We start from the raw sequence: 17,079 nt of genomic DNA on the forward strand, positions 1-17,079 counted from the left end.
ATTTACCCAAACACCCTCTCCAAACAGTCTGCTATCCCATCCTCATCAATCATTCCACCTCTCCAGCGTTAGAAGCTCTCTCACCGGCCATCAAACAACCATCCACGTAGCTATTAAAACAATCATCCGATTATCTAGTGAAATGACCATCTAGCATTTGTTAATTGTATATACTTAAACTGAATTAAACAAAATAATCATCCAATTAAGAATTAAAATAATCATCTACATCCTTAGTGGACTAAACATCCAATTGCGGAACTCGTTAATTTAATTTCACTGTAATAATTATACGTTATTCTTCTCGAGCAGCCGCTTCATTAGCTTCGTCTTCTCGCAAACTAACTCTACCACTGTCGGCTTCACTTCGATAAGATTCTCTATCGTTGCAAGCATCGCGTAAACTGCGGCAGAATTGTCGGGATAAAATCGTTGAGCCGGTAAAAAATCTGCACCAGGAGCTCGAGAACATTGTTCTCTATCAAAGCATCAACTAAAACCTTAGCCGGTTCAACATTGTCGTCGAGGACATCCTCGTTAGTGAGGTCCTGGAGGAGCTAAATGACGTCGATGGCAATGGTTGAAGAGGTCGACGATGGAGGGGACGACATTGAGTGCGACAAGGTCAGGGGCTCCGGCGAAGATATTCAATTTCTGGAGTTCTTTGTGAAGGTCCAATTCCAAATAAGCGTACGCATAAAATGGAGCAATACGTAACTTTTCCATAACTAAATCTTTATTTATTTAAAATTTAAAATTTGAAATGATTAGAAATTAATTAAATTAATTATTAACTGATTATAATTTTAATTTAATCCTTGTTATACACATTGTATATACTAAACTCATTGTCACTCCGTACTTTTTCTTTAAGATTTAAGGGTGTGACTTAAAATTTAGAATTTAAGATAAAAAAAAAATTTAAAACATTGGCTCTGAACACAAGAAGAGAGAGCCAGTTAAAGAGAAAAAGGACATCAATAAGTGAATATTAATGTAACTCATCATTTAAACATATTCTGCACCATGAAATAATCAAAGACATGACACACTGAACGCCATTTTCACACCAGCTCTTTCTTTTTTTTTCCTTATTTTCTTTTTCTCTTTTGATTTGGGGCACCATAACACAAGAGTCTCACATAGCAAACAAGTAGTAACAAGGGTAGCAGATTGCATCAAACTCCAAAGAAAAATCTGAATTATTTTGTATAATGAGCATCATTCTTTTTTGTTTTTTAGCTGTCAAACGAACTGGTGTAGGTACTCTTCCACGGTGGTGTACTTGACATCTGGGTACAACTCGGAGGCCTCAACCCCAAAAGAAGGCTCAATCTCAAAGTTGGTGTGGTCACCCCTCACAAACACCGAATGGTTGATTGATAATATCACATTGACTGGAATAGGTGCCTCTGTAACAAAACAAAACAAATAGGAGCTGCTGTTGGCGTTGCCGCCTTTCTCCAAGAAGACCTAGCGACGCGAGGAGAAGGGATCTAGGAAAAGAGGATCGGCGACACCGGGGCTGGACGCTGGCTGAGGAGAAGAGTTCGTCGGCGACGGCGGCGCTAGGAACTGGGCGCTGGCTGCTGCTGCTGTTGGCTGGGGGTGCTAGGGTTCCGTGGAGCTGAGAGAGAGAGAGGAGGGCTAGGGTTCCGTGGTAGTGAGTGTGTGTGTGTGTGTGAGAGAGAGAGAGAGAGAGAGAGAGAAAGTGGAGGGTTTGTGCAAGGTTCTGAGAATCGGATCGGTCATCAAACCGTTCTAGTCACTGGTTTACTGGTTTATTGGTTCAACCGGTCCAACCGTGGTTCAACTAGAAAAACCGTTTTAAAATAAAATAATAAATAAATTATAAGGTGCTTTATACAAGTAAGCTTATTAAAAATATGCAAAACTCTAAAAACATGAGAAAGTACCAGTTGAAAGTTCCCAATTACAATTGTTACCAAATATATATGTCCTTTATATAAGCTAAATTTTAATGGAAAAGCATCTTATGTGCAATACATCATAGAGGTAACATTCAATAATTTTATTGACTTGAAGCTCATTAAAAACACAAATAAAAATTAAAACTCCTTGATTCTTTGGCAACCAAATGATTGAAAAGATAAGTGAACATAGACCAAATATGCAGGGGATCGAGCACTGACATTTTGGAAATTAGCAATACTCAACATCTAAAACAGAGAGAACAATTGTACAAAAATAGATATTAACAGTTTATAATTTGTAGAAGCATTGACATTTGCTTATGCTATTGCTGTGAAACATGATCATTAATAAACTTCAATACATGGAATTCATGTAAGTTGTTTATGCTACTGGTTATTAACAGTCTATATATTTTGCATAACTCATGACATTTGCTTATGTTTTTTTGTGGGAATTAACTTAATATTCTATAGTTTGTGGAAGCTTTCTTCTCCTTTTAGTTTCTTTTTTTCAATGGAAACAAGATTTAACAACAAAAATTCAACAATAAAAATTCCATCATTCATTTTAATCAGTTCAAAACAAGATACAACTTAGCGAAATTTAACTAAAAAATTTAATAAATAAATTCAGTTCAATACAATAGAGAAGACTCAATCATTCAGATAAAAGCTCATGCTTAGTATCATTTTAACAAAGTGATTACATTGAACAAATAAAAGCTCACACCTCACCATAATTTTAACAAAGATTAGTAACATTTTCAGCAGACAGCAGATTGATCAAAATTTTAACATAAATTAACAAAGAATTATCAAAGTTTAAGCATAATTTTTTTTTCAATAGAGCATAAAAAAACAACCAAACAGAGTACAGCCCAGCAGTAGCAGCAAAGTTAATCATTCAACAATAGCATTAACAGTAGTAAAATCCTAAACCCTTCATTCTCACTTCTGAACAAAGCACAAAAAAAGAAGAACAAGCACTAGCAATGTGCACCGACCTTCGATTTAAGCAGTTGAGCGCGACAGCGAGTAGACAACGGCGAGCAAGACGGCCACCAGACGACGACCACTGTTATTCCTTCTTCTCCACTTCACCACTTCCTCAGAAATTAAAAAGAGCAGCAGAAGAGTTTTAACAAAACAAAATCAACAATTTAATTTCAATCCACATTCAGAAATCCACTAAACAGAGAATAAAAGCAAGACCCGAAGAAGTGAAAAAACCCTGTAAGCAGTGCCACTAACCTCCGACGAAGAGCAGAGCGACGAACAGACGATGGCGACCGGGGAGACGACGGCAACAAACAGACGGCAAGTAGCTCCAACCCTCAACCAGACGACGTACCGAGCTACAAGAGAGTGGCTGGGTTCGAGACAGGGGGAAGGAGGAGGCCGCGGAGGCGCCGAGAACAACGGACGGTGCGGAGGCGCCGAGAACAACGGACGGCGCGGCAGGACCTAGAACCCTAATTTTTTAACTTGCAAGCTTTGCTTTTCAATTCTGAATTTCACTTAGGGGGTGTTGGGGGAAGGGGGTGGGTGAGGCCTGAGGGTGAGCGTTTATGCTTTGGTTTCCTTTTTTTTAAAAAAAAAAAGAGCTCAAAACGATAGCGTTTAAAAGAACCGGTCGGTTCTCGGTCCAATCCAACCGCCCGGTTACCGGCCGGTTCAGCGGTTTACTAACGGTTTTAGATGGAAGGTTTTATAATTTATACACTGGATTGGACCGTTTTCTTTGCCGGTTTCCGGTTGAATCGGTTCGACCAGTCGGTTCGATCCGATTTTCAAAACATTAGGTTTATGTAATTTTTAATTGAAAACCGGAAAAAATCATCCGGTTCACCGGTTAATCACCGGTTTGACCAGTTTTTTGTAGAACGGTTTTGTACTTCAATCGAATTGGCTAAATGATCGGTTTCCGGTTAATCCAGTTGAACTGGCAAATCCGGTTCAGTTTTCAGAACAATGGTCGTAGGTCACTAATTTAACCAATAAATCACTGATTCTTCTGGTTAACTTGGCTATAATTAAAAAATATATAAAAATATAAAATTAAAATTAAAATTGGCTTTTTCATCATGTTTAAAGATACTTTCATCATAATTAACTTTTACAAAATTTACTTTCAAACCTCACCAATAAACAAACAACATAATTTATTCAAGAACTCTGTAGCAAAAAAAAACTCCATTGTAAACATCTAAACCAATTAAAAATATGGTTATTGCGATTTAACCATCATAAAGTATAAACATTGAAAATATGGTTATTCCAATTCAACCATATATTCCAAATGTTAACAAGAAAGAGAATTTGGCTACGATCTTTGATGCCAGCCTAAAACCAATTTGCAATGAAAGATTAGTTAATGAGGTGTTGCCATTCAAAATTCAAAAAATGCTAGACACTATCTATCATACAATGCAAAATAGTTTCATTCTAGGCAAGTGATTATTTACCGCAACAAATTCAAGGTTTTTTTTTTTTGGTGTCTGACAAATTCAAGGTTTAGTGACGATAATAAGCAACAAATTTAATTTGGTGATATTTTTCAACAACAACAAAAATTGCTTAGTGAGATATTTAGCAATAAATTCAACTTTCAACAATAAATTCAGTTCATTGATAATGTTTAACAACAAATTCAATTATGATAATTTTCAACAACAAAAACTTTACCTCCAATTCTCCAAATATGATTTACAGCAAAAGAAAAAATTAGTTAAATTATTATTTCAATAACAAATTCAAATTTCAACAACAAATTCAAGGTGTGCTGATGATTTACAGCAATGAAATTGAAAAAAAAAATAACAGGGCTAAAGGAAGCTGAAGCTCACTTGGCTAGGGACCAACTGACAGCACAAGACGGTGTAGGAAGCTGACCAACTGAACACACGGTTGAAATAAGAAGACGACAACGACCACTACCCGAGGGAACAGATGCTGGTTCCGTCTATTTTTGCTTTCGGCGAAGCGAACGCAGGAAGACGCAACTGAGCTTGAGACGGTGACAGAGCACGACAGAGTTTGAGATACCGGAGATGAGAGAGGTCGCAGCGACACCAATCGTGAGAGAGGTGAGAGAGTTTGAGGGAGAGAGTGATGAGAACAAGAAAGAGTTTTTTTTTTTTTTAAATAAACATGACCCGGTTTGAGTTATATAAACCGGCTGGATCACTGGCTTTACTGAAGCCCATCCAAATCAAATCGGTTTTTATCAAAATCCAATGCTTAAGCAATTCAACGAGTAATTCGACCTAGTTAAATGATTGGATGACCGAATTTTCAATTGAACTGATCAGGTCGAACTGAATTTAATAACTATGAATTTCAATAAAGATTTTCTTAAAAATAATATGAAAACAACAATTTGAAATTTTAATGGGACTAAAAGCTATATTATTATTAATTATTCTATTTTATTAATTCCTTATAAAAATAATAACATAGAACTTACGGTCATATATATTATTTAGAGTAATTACTTAACCAGTTCTAAAATTTTAAAAATAAATATTTTAATTTTTAATTTAAAAAATTTAATAAACAAATATATTTTCAATGTTATTTTTAGGCATTCAGGCAATATCATTTTTGGCCACAATTTTTTGGCAATTACTATTATTAATTGTTAACTCACACACATAATAATTGAGTATTCACGTGTTGTGACAGAAATAAATTAATTATAAAAGTTTGATTAAAATGATAAACCAATTCCTAAAAAAAAAAAAAGAAGAAGGCCAACAAATTTTGATATAAAATTTTTTTTAGAATTATGCTTTCACATAGAATTAGAAAGTAATATATTCGGATATAGTATAGAAAGTAATATATTCGGATATAGTAGAGTCAGACTTTTTCGCCAACAACAAAAGAATAAATATAATTTAAAAATAAAATAAAATGAAAGAATCTTGCACAGAGTCAGAGGAGGAGTTTAAATTTTTTACTACTCTTACTAATATTCTCGCTAATAGCTTCGAATGAGAGCTAAAGTTGGTGGGTTAGCATCATAGAGGAGTTCATGAGCAATGCAGAACCGAATGCGAATCTCGAACTGGTGGCCAATTTATTCTGACAGTTTTTAAAAGGCAAAAAATAAACTGATATTTAAAAGATTTTGCAGAGCACCATCTCTCAGCTTAGGATTAGCTCAAAAAATAGTAGATGAGAGAAATGAGATGATCTAATTTCTTTTTCAATTGCTAATAAATGATAGATGTCTTTCACATTTTTTATTTTTCGTGGAACAATTCCAAATTTACCTTTGTTTGTTGTCCGTTTTTGGACCAATTTTTATATCAATAAAGCTATTTACCTTAGTTTAAAAAAAATAGTGAGATGCTTTTTGTTTTTCTTTTAAATTAAAAGTCATCTGTTTGTTGCGAGAAGGTTAAAAAATAATATTTTTTTTTGTAAAAAAATGTTTATGCACAGTGCATAAAATGATGTTTTCAAGTATTCACAAATAGCAAAAAAATCACTTTATCAGGTTGATTTAACAGAGTCAGTCTCTTGTTATAAGTGAAATAGCAATAGTTTAATATTATTTATACCCAAATTCACTATTTTGTAGTGAAGAGTAGTTAAAAATATTAATTTTTTTTATCTATATAAAGGATTGCTAGCAGCCAAATGAGAAAGAAACTTATACTTTCTCCTCTATCAGAATTGTGTTGTTTCTTTTTTTGGTGTTTCTTTCTTTCTTTAACTTCAATATCTCAAAGATTTTTAATTTAGATACAACAACTTCTTTTTTTTAGGAGTAATAGAAGGAAATGTGAGTTTATTAATATATTTTGATGGTGATGTTATACCATATGCAGAGAAGGTGTGGAATTTATTTGTAGGAATCTAATTTTTTTTATTATGTCTTACACGATGTCATTTGTAGAATTACAAAGTGGACTATGTTAACACATACACGGTGATATTTCAAAAAAAGTCAAAAGTATTTTATATATGTAACCAGTGTTAAGGCTTTGGTAGTGTAATACAATTTCAATTAATGAATGTGACTGATAAAGCCACTATGCTAGAGATGTTAATGATTTATCAACGGAGTTAGGCTCAAGTGTCGACACTAGAGTTATATGTTGAGTTCGAGAAGTTAACTATTAGTGACGAAGCAAACAAATTCTTGCTAAATGAAGAGGACAACACAGACTAGAAAGTAAACAGTAGTGACAGTGAAGAACAGTTCTTAGCCAATAATGACACGTTGGGAAGAAATGATGAAGGGAACAAAACTAGTGTCCCAAAAAGTGCATGCTTTAATGAACACAGTAGCAAGCCAATATTCCTTTGATTTGCCATCTTTCATGCGTGCTCTGGACCTCGACTCGACGCTATATGCGCCCCAGAATTTCCTGAGTTTGTAAACTCAGGTATGTGACTATCATTTTTTAAAGAATATTGGTTATTTCTATATTTCAAATTTTGCATGTTTTTTCAGTAATTGTTAATATGCTTCGTTTGCACCAAATAAAAAGAAACAAATAAGTTACATTATTTTGCTTGATATTGTAAGTGCTTAAATTAAAACGAATACAAATCAGTGATATTTTAATTTTATTTTGAGTTAAGACGTTAAATATAATGATATATACTTTTATAGAACTTTGAAATTGTTTTTCGTTGTCTGTAGGTGTTCCCTTTCATGGTAATTAGGAATTACACAATTTTTAAAAGGGTCGATTATAGGGTCTACGAGTTTGAGCCTTTGATATTTTATATGAAATGCCTGCAGTATGGTAAAGGTTGTGGTTGGCTAATTTGGGGCTAGTTTGATTCAACGAAAGTGTTATTGGAAAATTAGGCGATACAATGAAAGTCATATGTGTACTATGGGGACAATTTCTCAAGGCCATTCGAAACTGGATTCAAACACAATTGCAAATGCTATAAGGCCTCTAGTTGAAGTTGACCCATCTTTTAAGCAAAAGTCAATTGCAAAGTCTTTGGTGGTTGGGAAGTTTTCTCTAAGTATTTGCCTGCATGGTGTATGACAATGTGTGCTCAGAACCCAGGATCTATGGTTCAAGTAGATACTATATTAGCATATCATAGATCTAAGGTGGAGGAAGGTGTCAAAATAATGTGCCTGAATATTTTGGAACTTCCATCCATGCATTAGAGTGTTCCGACACTGCAAACCACTCGTGCATATTGACGACACACATCTGTATAAAAAATACAAAGGACCTCTTTCGGTTGATGTGTCTTAAGATAAGAACTAGAATATTGTGCCACTTGCTTTTACCATCGTTAAAGGAGAGACTACTGACGCATGACACTTTTTCCTAAATAATCTACAGAGGATTGTCATCAGAAGAGATGGTGTCGATATTATTTCTGATTGGCGCAACTCTATTAGCGCAGCAATGGCTATAAGTAATAGTGTGTGGAGTCCTCCTGGGGCATTTCATCTTTTATGTGTCAAGCATATTGCATCGAACTTCTTATGAAGATTCCAGGCACCGTACTTGCAGAAATTCATCATAAATATAGTTAAACATTTTCTTTATAGAAAGTTGATCTTTGTACATTTGTAATTTGTTATATACTTTTTGAATTAGTAATGAGTAGTATCATCTTGAAACAATTTTTTTTGTAGGGTATTCAAAAACAAAACAACAATACAACGAGCAGTACCAGCGATTGCGGGAGCGGAGAAAGGCATATACTCAATGGTATGTCAGGATTGATCATCGGTAGTGGGTTATGACTTTCGATGAAGGGCATTGCTAGGTTTACATTACACCCAATCTGGTTGAGTGCATAAACTCTGTGTTAAAAGATACACGCAATCTCCCTGTGACGACATTAGTAAGGGCAATCTTTTACCGCTTGAATGAGTTATTTACCTGAAAGAGCGCAGAGGCTCAAGAGCGCAAATTTACAGGCAAATTTACAAGAAGTTTTCGAGATTCGTGAGATGCCTAGTGGAGTTAAATACACGGTTGACCTCAAGCACATAATCTATAGCAATAGTAACTTCTAGGTGATTTGACATTCATGTCACCAAGTTTTTACATGTTGTGCCAACTAGCGTCTTGATTTGCGAGTTTATGTTCATGATGTCTACAAGATAGACGAAATTCATAGAGTTTACACTGAGTTTGTACCAGTTGGAGATCCAAGCACATGGCCAGCTGACACCGGACCACGGTTGATCCCTAATCCTGCAGCTAGGCGATGTAGTAAAGGTCGACTCAAATCAACCCAATATTTGAACGAAATGAATGCTCGCCAAATGTGTCATCTGCGATTATGCAACCTTTGTAGGGACAATGAACATAGGCATAGTCGATGCCCTCATCGTGCCGAGTCGAGTTCAAGTTGCACATGTCCAATTGCATAGTTAGTTATGATGTAGTTTTTTGAAAATCAATATGTTCGTAGGGTTTATTGATTAATTCAGATGTTGTCTTTGTGTTTGATGCATTGTTGTTGTTGTGATTAAAGTATTATTGTTGTAACATGTTGACATTAAGTTACTGGTTCTTTTTTTTTTTCCCTACTCATGTAACGTAAAACAGTGTACTCAATAGTAGGTGAATAAGGATCCACGTGAAAACCATCAATGATGTAATGGTGTCAATTTAGATCCCACCTAGTGATCCAGTCGCTATGGAATTCTCTATAGTCAGTGTTCTATTCACCATGCAACCTAACATTGTGATGCTACTCCAGATCCTTTTCTGGACCAAATAGAGGTTGTGGATAGCCAAATTGCTGACAAACTCGATCAGTTGGGTGTCATTCTATGATCTCAAAGTTGATCAAAGGGCCAACAACAGTTCGTACCTCATGATAAGCGTATACATCTTGTTGCACGTCATGGTGGATGTGGACTTACGGAATCCACATAAAATGTATTAGAATGTTACATCAACAAAGCAGATGTTAATAACGACAAGGATACTAATTGTTATTATAATTCAATGTTTTGAGTTATTACCACTTCAGCTTGCATATCATCAAGTATCTACCTAACATGTTAAACCCCAAAATAGTCCCTAAGATTGGCGTTGTGCACTAAAATCGTCCCTGAGATTCCAATTGCACCAATTACGTCCCTGAGATTGAAAAAAATGCACCATATTAGTCCCTGACCTATTTTCCATTAACGACGTGATGACATGGCATGATGACATGGACTGTAAGTGACACGTGTCACTTCATGATTTGGCCACGTGTAATGGTATGATGATGTGGTGACCGGTGACACGTGGCATGCTGATGTGGATGGTTGTGCCACGTGTCACAATGTTATTTGGCCACGGGTCTATTTGTGCCACGTGTTGCAACAGTATTCGTCCACATGTCATCCATTATGTCATCGTTGTATATGCACCGAATTAGTCCCTCACTTTGCATTAAGTGACTCATTTTAGTCCCTGAAATTGAATGTCGTGCACCAAACTAGTCCCTTCACCAGTTTTTTCTCATTTTTTTCTATAAATTCAAAATTCTCAATATTTTTGAATGCATTAATTTCAATTCTATTTTTCACATGTTCTTCAAATAAAAATGTTTTTATAAAATATTTTTTCTCTTACGAATATCCTAACTGCCGATTTAGAGTTGACGTGAAGGCCTTTCAAGCACCTTCACTACCATCTCCGATTTCTTTCAGTACTTTTATAAAATATTTTTTTCTTGCGGATATCCCTAATAACTGCCGTCTTGGAGTTGACGTGAAAGTATTTCAAGCTTCCCTCATTACCATCTCTAACCTCTTTCGTCTAGACTGTAGAGGTCAAAGATGGTAGTGAGGCTGTTTGAAGTGTTTTCAATCTAACTCATTTACACATAACGAAAACGTGTATTTCATAAGAAAAAAAATATTTATTTTAATTATTAATTTATTGTTAAAAACACATATTTTTTTATGAAAAAAATGTGTATAATCAATCATATAATTATTTTTTTATAATAACATACTTATATATTACAAAATTTACCAATGTTAAATTATTAAAAAAATTTATATAATTAAAACTAAAATCTTAAAATTTTTTATAAAAGCACTTGTATTTGAACGATATATAAAAAAATAGAATTGAAATTAGTGTATCTAAGATATTAAATTTTTGAATTTATAGAAAAAAAATGAGAAAAAATTGGTGAAAGGACTAGTTTGGTGCACGACATTCAATTTCAGGGACTAAAATGAGCCACTTAATGCAAAGTGAGGGACTAATTTGATGCATATACAACGATGACATAATGGATGACACGTGGACGAATACTGTTGCGACACGTGGCACAAACGGACACGTGGCCAAATAACATTGTGACACGTGGCACAACCATCCACGTCAGCATGCCACGTGTCACTGGTCATCACATCATCATACCATTACACGTAGCCAAATCATGAAGTGACACGTGTCACTTACAGTCCACGTCATCATGCCACGTCGTTAATGGAAAATAGGTCAGGGACTAATATGGTGCATTTTTTCAATCTCAGGGACATAATTAGTGCAATTGGAATCTCAGGGACGATTTTAGTGCACGATGTCAATCTCAGAGATCATTTTGGGGTTTAACTCTACCTTCATTGCTCTATGATTTTGGTGTTGCCTCAAATTATTCTACCTGAAAATATTAAGCTCCCTAATTAGAAACATAACAAAAATGACTTAATATAATAATATACAATTTACCAGATGGTAATTCTATTTTTCACATGAAAATACAATTTTATCTTCATGCCAACAGAAAGACTCCACCTGAAAGAATGGAAAGCCAAGGTATTCGCTCCCACGCCCAGATATGCAACAACATCAGTGGACCATCCATATCCTTCGTAAAATAATGCGAGACCTAACATAAAAACTTATATAGATATGTCAAACATGTCGATTCCCAGCTATAAGTTTTGATTTTTAAAAAATTTCTCAACAGGGACAAGTACTTGCAGCTCACCATTGACGTCAACTTGTTAGGAAATAAAGTGGTCCCAATCAAGTGGCATATGAGACATCAGACATAGCATTACACAAACTCTAGAGTGTCCAACGCTTTTGCATCACGGATTTATTTGATCCATGACAACTTAATCGCACTAGATACATGATCATTTTCATCTGACGGTATCCCAAAATTGGCTACGCATTCATCCATCATGTGAGAAAAACGATTGTTCGTCCTTCTACTTACAGCACGACCATCGGTTGGGAGACCATAGATGTGTATCACATCTTCCAGTGGAATTGTGCATTCACCTATTGGTAGATGAAATGTATGTGTCTCGGACCTCCATCTGCCTGTTAATGCAGTTATTAGAGATGATTTATGTTTTACTCTTCCTATTTAAGATACGTGATAGAAATCGATTTTTCGTAATGCATCAGTTACCAAGTAACTATACTAGGTGGAATGAATTTTCACGGTTTTAAAACTCTCATCGCCTGAATATAGTACGCTACTTGTTTCTAAGTTCTAACTCTTTAACAATAAGTCATAACAGAGTGGTTAAGTAGTTAAAAGTACCATATACCTTGTACTTTTTGTTACAAATAATAACATTTTGGCTATGAGGTCACCCACTCTCTGGTTTTCAAATATTTTAGTTACTCGTTTGCCTTTCTCTGTACTATATTAATTATATATTATTAATATTAATCTTATTATGATACTATATTTATTAATAATATAATACTATATTCATATTTATATGTGTAGCAAATTTTAATTTAATGATATTATATATTAAAGTTTTTAATTACTCCGCCAATCCCTATAATTTTTTCGAATTTTCAATTAGGTCTTTATACTTTTTTTTCTTTTTAATCGAATCCTTATACCATATCAAATTTTGTAATTAAATTCTCATTAACTGTAAATAATAAAAAAATATTTATAAAATATAAATTTACTGATTTACCCAAACTTTCTACCCTCTTCACCCTCACCACCATCTATCACTCCCCCATCCACCATCACCTCACCTTTCTTTTCCGTCACCACCCTCCTTCTACCAACAAATTTCCTTTCTTTCATAGCAGAATTTTTGCCATAATCAACACAAATTCATAAGGTGTAAAGCAGATTAAGTGTGCCTTGTAGTAGTTTTGATAATAGAGTTGGGTCATGTTCTCAATTCCATTGATGCTTGTAGATTAATTTATTCTAAGAGGCATATGTATGATTGGAAATTTAATTTGTCCAATTTCTCCAACGTGTTCCTCTGCTGTTCCTTTAATTAGCAAAAAAGGCAAATGAGTAACTAAAATATTTGAAAACCAGAGAGTGGGTGACCTCATAGCCAAAATGTTATTATTTGTAACAAAAAGTACAGGGTATATGGTACTTTTAACTACTTAACCACTCTGTTATGACTTATTATTCATCGAAAGGTAGAATTAAGGTTATTGATTATTGATGCTCTCTACCAACCGCATCTGGTTGTTAAGGCTGGCTCTGGAGGGTGGAGATTCTCCTGCTAAGCTAGTATTGTTCTTTTTTCTTTTATTAGTAGAATTTTCAATTTATTGGTATGTGTCATTTATTTTGGATCTTTGTTTTCTCTGTTTTTGTGGACCTCCACTTCCAATTATTTTCTTCATGCACTGTAGCTCCAGGAGCGGCCAATGCTATTCCGAAGTTTAAACTATTAATTGCTCTCAATTTTCAATTAATTATTATCATTCTCTCGTAGATACAGGTTACGTAACCATTTTGCCATTTCTAATTGGAAAATTTGATAAATATTTGGATGAATACTCTTGTTTAAAGAGAAAAAGGACATCAATAAGTGAATATTAATGTAACTCATCATTTAAACATATTCTGCACCATGAAATAATCAAAGACATGACACACTGAACGCCATTTTCACACCAGCTCTTTCTTTTTTTTTCCTTATTTTCTTTTTCTCTTTTGATTTGGGGCACCATAACACAAGAGTCTCACATAGCAAACAAGTAGTAACAAGGGTAGCAGATTGCATCAAACTCCAAAGAAAAATCTGAATTATTTTGTATAATGAGCATCATTCTTTTTTGTTTTTTAGCTGTCAAACGAACTGGTGTAGGTACTCTTCCACGGTGGTGTACTTGACATCTGGGTACAACTCGGAGGCCTCAACCCCAAAAGAAGGCTCAATCTCAAAGTTGGTGTGGTCACCCCTCACAAACACCGAATGGTTGATTGATAATATCACATTGACTGGAATAGGTGCCTCTGTAACAAAACAAAACAGCATATTAATTTATTTGATTGTGATACTAGCACTAGTTTATACTTTATACTAATTGAAATTAATTTAGGGTGTGGACAGACCTTGAATATCCTTTAGAAGTTTTTCTTCCGGGACATAAGTCTTTTCGAGGGTCTTGCCAATCTTTTTCTCCCACAAGGCAACAAGTTCATTAAAGGAGTAAGTGTTCTTAGGGGGTCTGATGTAGAGAACCTTGTTCAGTGTTCTTGGGTCATCCACCGCTCTAATGGTGTAAGTTCCAATGTCTGCCTCGCTGTTAAAAATTGCTACATGAACACAAACACACAAAGATTGTTAGTATTGTGAATAGAAAAGAAACACGAATATAGAATAATGGGGATCACTTTAATAAAGACAAAAAAAATGTCTTTTTCTTTTAAGACGTGTACACCTGTTATATTATGATTGGAAATCTTTATTAAATCGGTTGAGAGACACTAGAGCTGAGAGAGGGTGGGAATTTGGGTATGACAGCAGTTACACGGATGAGAGCTAGAGGTTCAGCATAGTGAGGTTGTGGGAGGAGTTTGAGAGTTTAGGATTGCAAAAACAATAGCGTTTGTGGAAGTGAAAAAACTAAAAAAAATTATGGTTTAGTCCGAGTCATGTAAATTGGTCAATTCGGCATTGTTATAAAAAATTGATTTTATTTTGATGAGTTAAAAAATTAAAAAATAATCGGTTCATTAATACGTCCATTAATAATATATACCTTTGGGATTTCCATCGCCCAAGATAATGACTTTGTCTCTGGGAGGAGGAGGTGCGAAGGCACCAGGCTGCACGAGTGTGGGCAAGAAATAGCCAGCAAAGCAGTTGGAGACGACATAGGTGAAAGGTATGCCTTCGGCTTCAATCTTCCTCCGAATTTGTGCTTTTACTTCAAATGCAGATTTTGCTGGCTCCACAGCATGCACACGGTCCACATCGTTGCCAAATTCCGAAGGGAAAAATCTCTGCCAACAAATAAATATCAAACCAATTAAGTTGGTTATTCATGGACATCACTCATTCCATTCAAATTCAACAAGTCAAAGTTTATGCCACGAACCTTGATGTTACCAGCTTCCTTAATAGCAGCGATGATCTTGACCTGATCGGCAAGCTGCCCGTGACCCACCGTGGATATCACCACGTCAACCTCCTTTATAGCTTTCACCAGCTTCTCATGATCATATAGATCACCCTGCGCCCCATTTTAATTAGTTTCATTACTTTAAATTCATATCTATAAACATATTACGGGAATAAAGTGAATAAATTCATACAGGAACTATATGAACTCCCAAAGACTTGAAATGGTCGATGAGTTGTGCTTTGGAGGGGTCGGAGATTGTGGATTCCCTAACCAAAGCAAAAGTGGGGTGGCCACCTTTTGCGCTTGCTTCCACTACATGCTTACCGATGTAACCGGTGCCTCCGATGATCAGAATCTTGCTCTTCTCACCAGCCATGTGTATTCTCACTCACTTGATCAATTACTTTTCGAAATGGAATGCAATATGTTGCTCTAGGATGCTTCAATCATTTAAATAGGAAAAGTTTGCCACCCATGGATGGGAATCTGTTTCTCAAAGCAAAGGGGTTGGTGGGAACAACAAAACAAAATACCTACTCTAATTTAAACAATATAGTAACGCGTGTATTGAGTGTCTTTAATTTTTTTTGTTTAAAAATCTTATCTATTTATTGATTTCTTGATAAATCAGTTGTTATATATGTTTCAATTTTCATTATTGGATTACCATATCTCAATATTCGGTTTTCAGCTCTTAATGATTTGTCTGATAATCTTTTTTTTTTTGTGACTATTTGTCTGATAATCTGATATGCTTTTAAACACGTAATAACATGCCAATAAATTATAACTCAAATGACATGATGTTTTCATATTCACTTATAAAATTGCTAATTTGAGTCTTTCTATTATCAGTAAAATAAAAAAAAACAATAACGTGTCGTTTCACATGTCAAGCGTCTCTGCATATGTTATTTTTAAATAAGCATAATAGGGCAATTAATAATTAGAAAAAATAAAAGACAAATAAATTTTTAATTTTTTAATTTAAAATAATATAAATAATAAAAAATATAAAAATGTCCCTAATTTTTTAAAATGTGAAACATTTAATTTTTTTCGTTCAAAATATATAAAGACAAATTAATCTTTTAAAATGACTTAAATATCTTATATTTTAAAAAATAAGAGACATTTTTATTTTTTTTAATTAGTCAATAATTTATTTGTCTAGGAAATAAAAAATCAAGAACTTATTTATTGTTTACTCTAAAAATTAATTGTCATCTATTTCTCTTTCAACCACATTTTTTATTTTTTTATTTTTAGGATTTAGTTAAAGTATATTTCGAGGTTATTAGTATAAAAATTTTATTAAAATGATTTATTTTAAATTTAATAAAATAAAAAATTTAAACGTCTTCTAATAATAGTAAATTTGATATTATTTCGGAATATATATTAATTAAACCTTTTTAAATATTTTTTAAAAATTTAATTATTTTAAGATTTTATTAACTAATGTCTTAAAATCAATTATTAATTAAAATAGCGAAAGAATATATTTTAAATATTTAAATGTTTGGAATCCTTAGTCACCCAAAAAAAATGTTTCAAATCCTTAGAAAGTAGTCAAAGTACAGTGCTGGCTAATTTTTTTTTCTTAAATCATTACTTCATTAGGGTATTTATTGATATTAGAAACTTTCTCGAACGTTCTATGGACTTCCACGACCACAAACAAATGGGGGTGGTTTGCTTGTCAATAGTCAATACTACATTCTAGAACGTCATTTTTATTCAAAATGCTTTGTCCATGTTCAATGTATCTAGACATATTTGTTTCTGGTCTTCTTTTAAATAGGTTTATATGTGATAAG

At 34.1% G+C, this 17,079-nt stretch overlaps 1 protein-coding gene and 1 long non-coding RNA gene across 2 annotated transcripts; both read right to left on the reverse strand.

Moving 5' to 3' along the window:
• Positions 1–2,595: 2,595 nt before the first annotated feature.
• Positions 2,596–3,474, reverse strand: LOC112762573 (uncharacterized). Its single transcript, XR_003182724.3, has 2 exons — positions 3,186–3,474; positions 2,596–3,037 (listed from the first exon to the last, which is right to left on the reverse strand). It is a non-coding gene; the product is annotated as an uncharacterized lncRNA (long non-coding RNA).
• A 10,243-nt stretch (positions 3,475–13,717) lies between these two features.
• Positions 13,718–15,981, reverse strand: LOC112764598 (phenylcoumaran benzylic ether reductase Betv6). Its single transcript, XM_025810276.3, has 5 exons — positions 15,450–15,981; positions 15,233–15,367; positions 14,894–15,137; positions 14,244–14,447; positions 13,718–14,144 (listed from the first exon to the last, which is right to left on the reverse strand). The coding sequence occupies exons 1-5, from the start codon at positions 15,633–15,635 to the stop codon at positions 13,978–13,980; spliced, it is 936 nt and encodes a 311-aa protein (XP_025666061.1). The 5' UTR covers positions 15,636–15,981; the 3' UTR covers positions 13,718–13,977.
• Between the last annotated feature and the right edge of the window lie 1,098 nt (positions 15,982–17,079).

This window comes from Arachis hypogaea, chromosome 17, assembly GCF_003086295.3.
Source record: "Arachis hypogaea cultivar Tifrunner chromosome 17, arahy.Tifrunner.gnm2.J5K5, whole genome shotgun sequence".
In the NCBI taxonomy this organism is placed as follows: Eukaryota; Viridiplantae; Streptophyta; class Magnoliopsida; order Fabales; family Fabaceae; genus Arachis; species Arachis hypogaea.

Coding starts and splice junctions, on each gene's coding strand:
- LOC112764598 (XM_025810276.3), bottom strand. CDS start 15,635: ATGGCTGGTGAGAAGAGCAAGATTCTGATCATCGGAGGCACCGGTTAC. Junction 15,368..15,449: donor TGGGAGTTCATATAGTTCCT/GTATGAATTTAT, acceptor AATGGGGCGCAG/GGTGATCTATATGATCATGA. Junction 14,448..14,893: donor GGGCGATGGAAATCCCAAAG/GTATATATTATT, acceptor GTGTTCATGTAG/CAATTTTTAACAGCGAGGCA.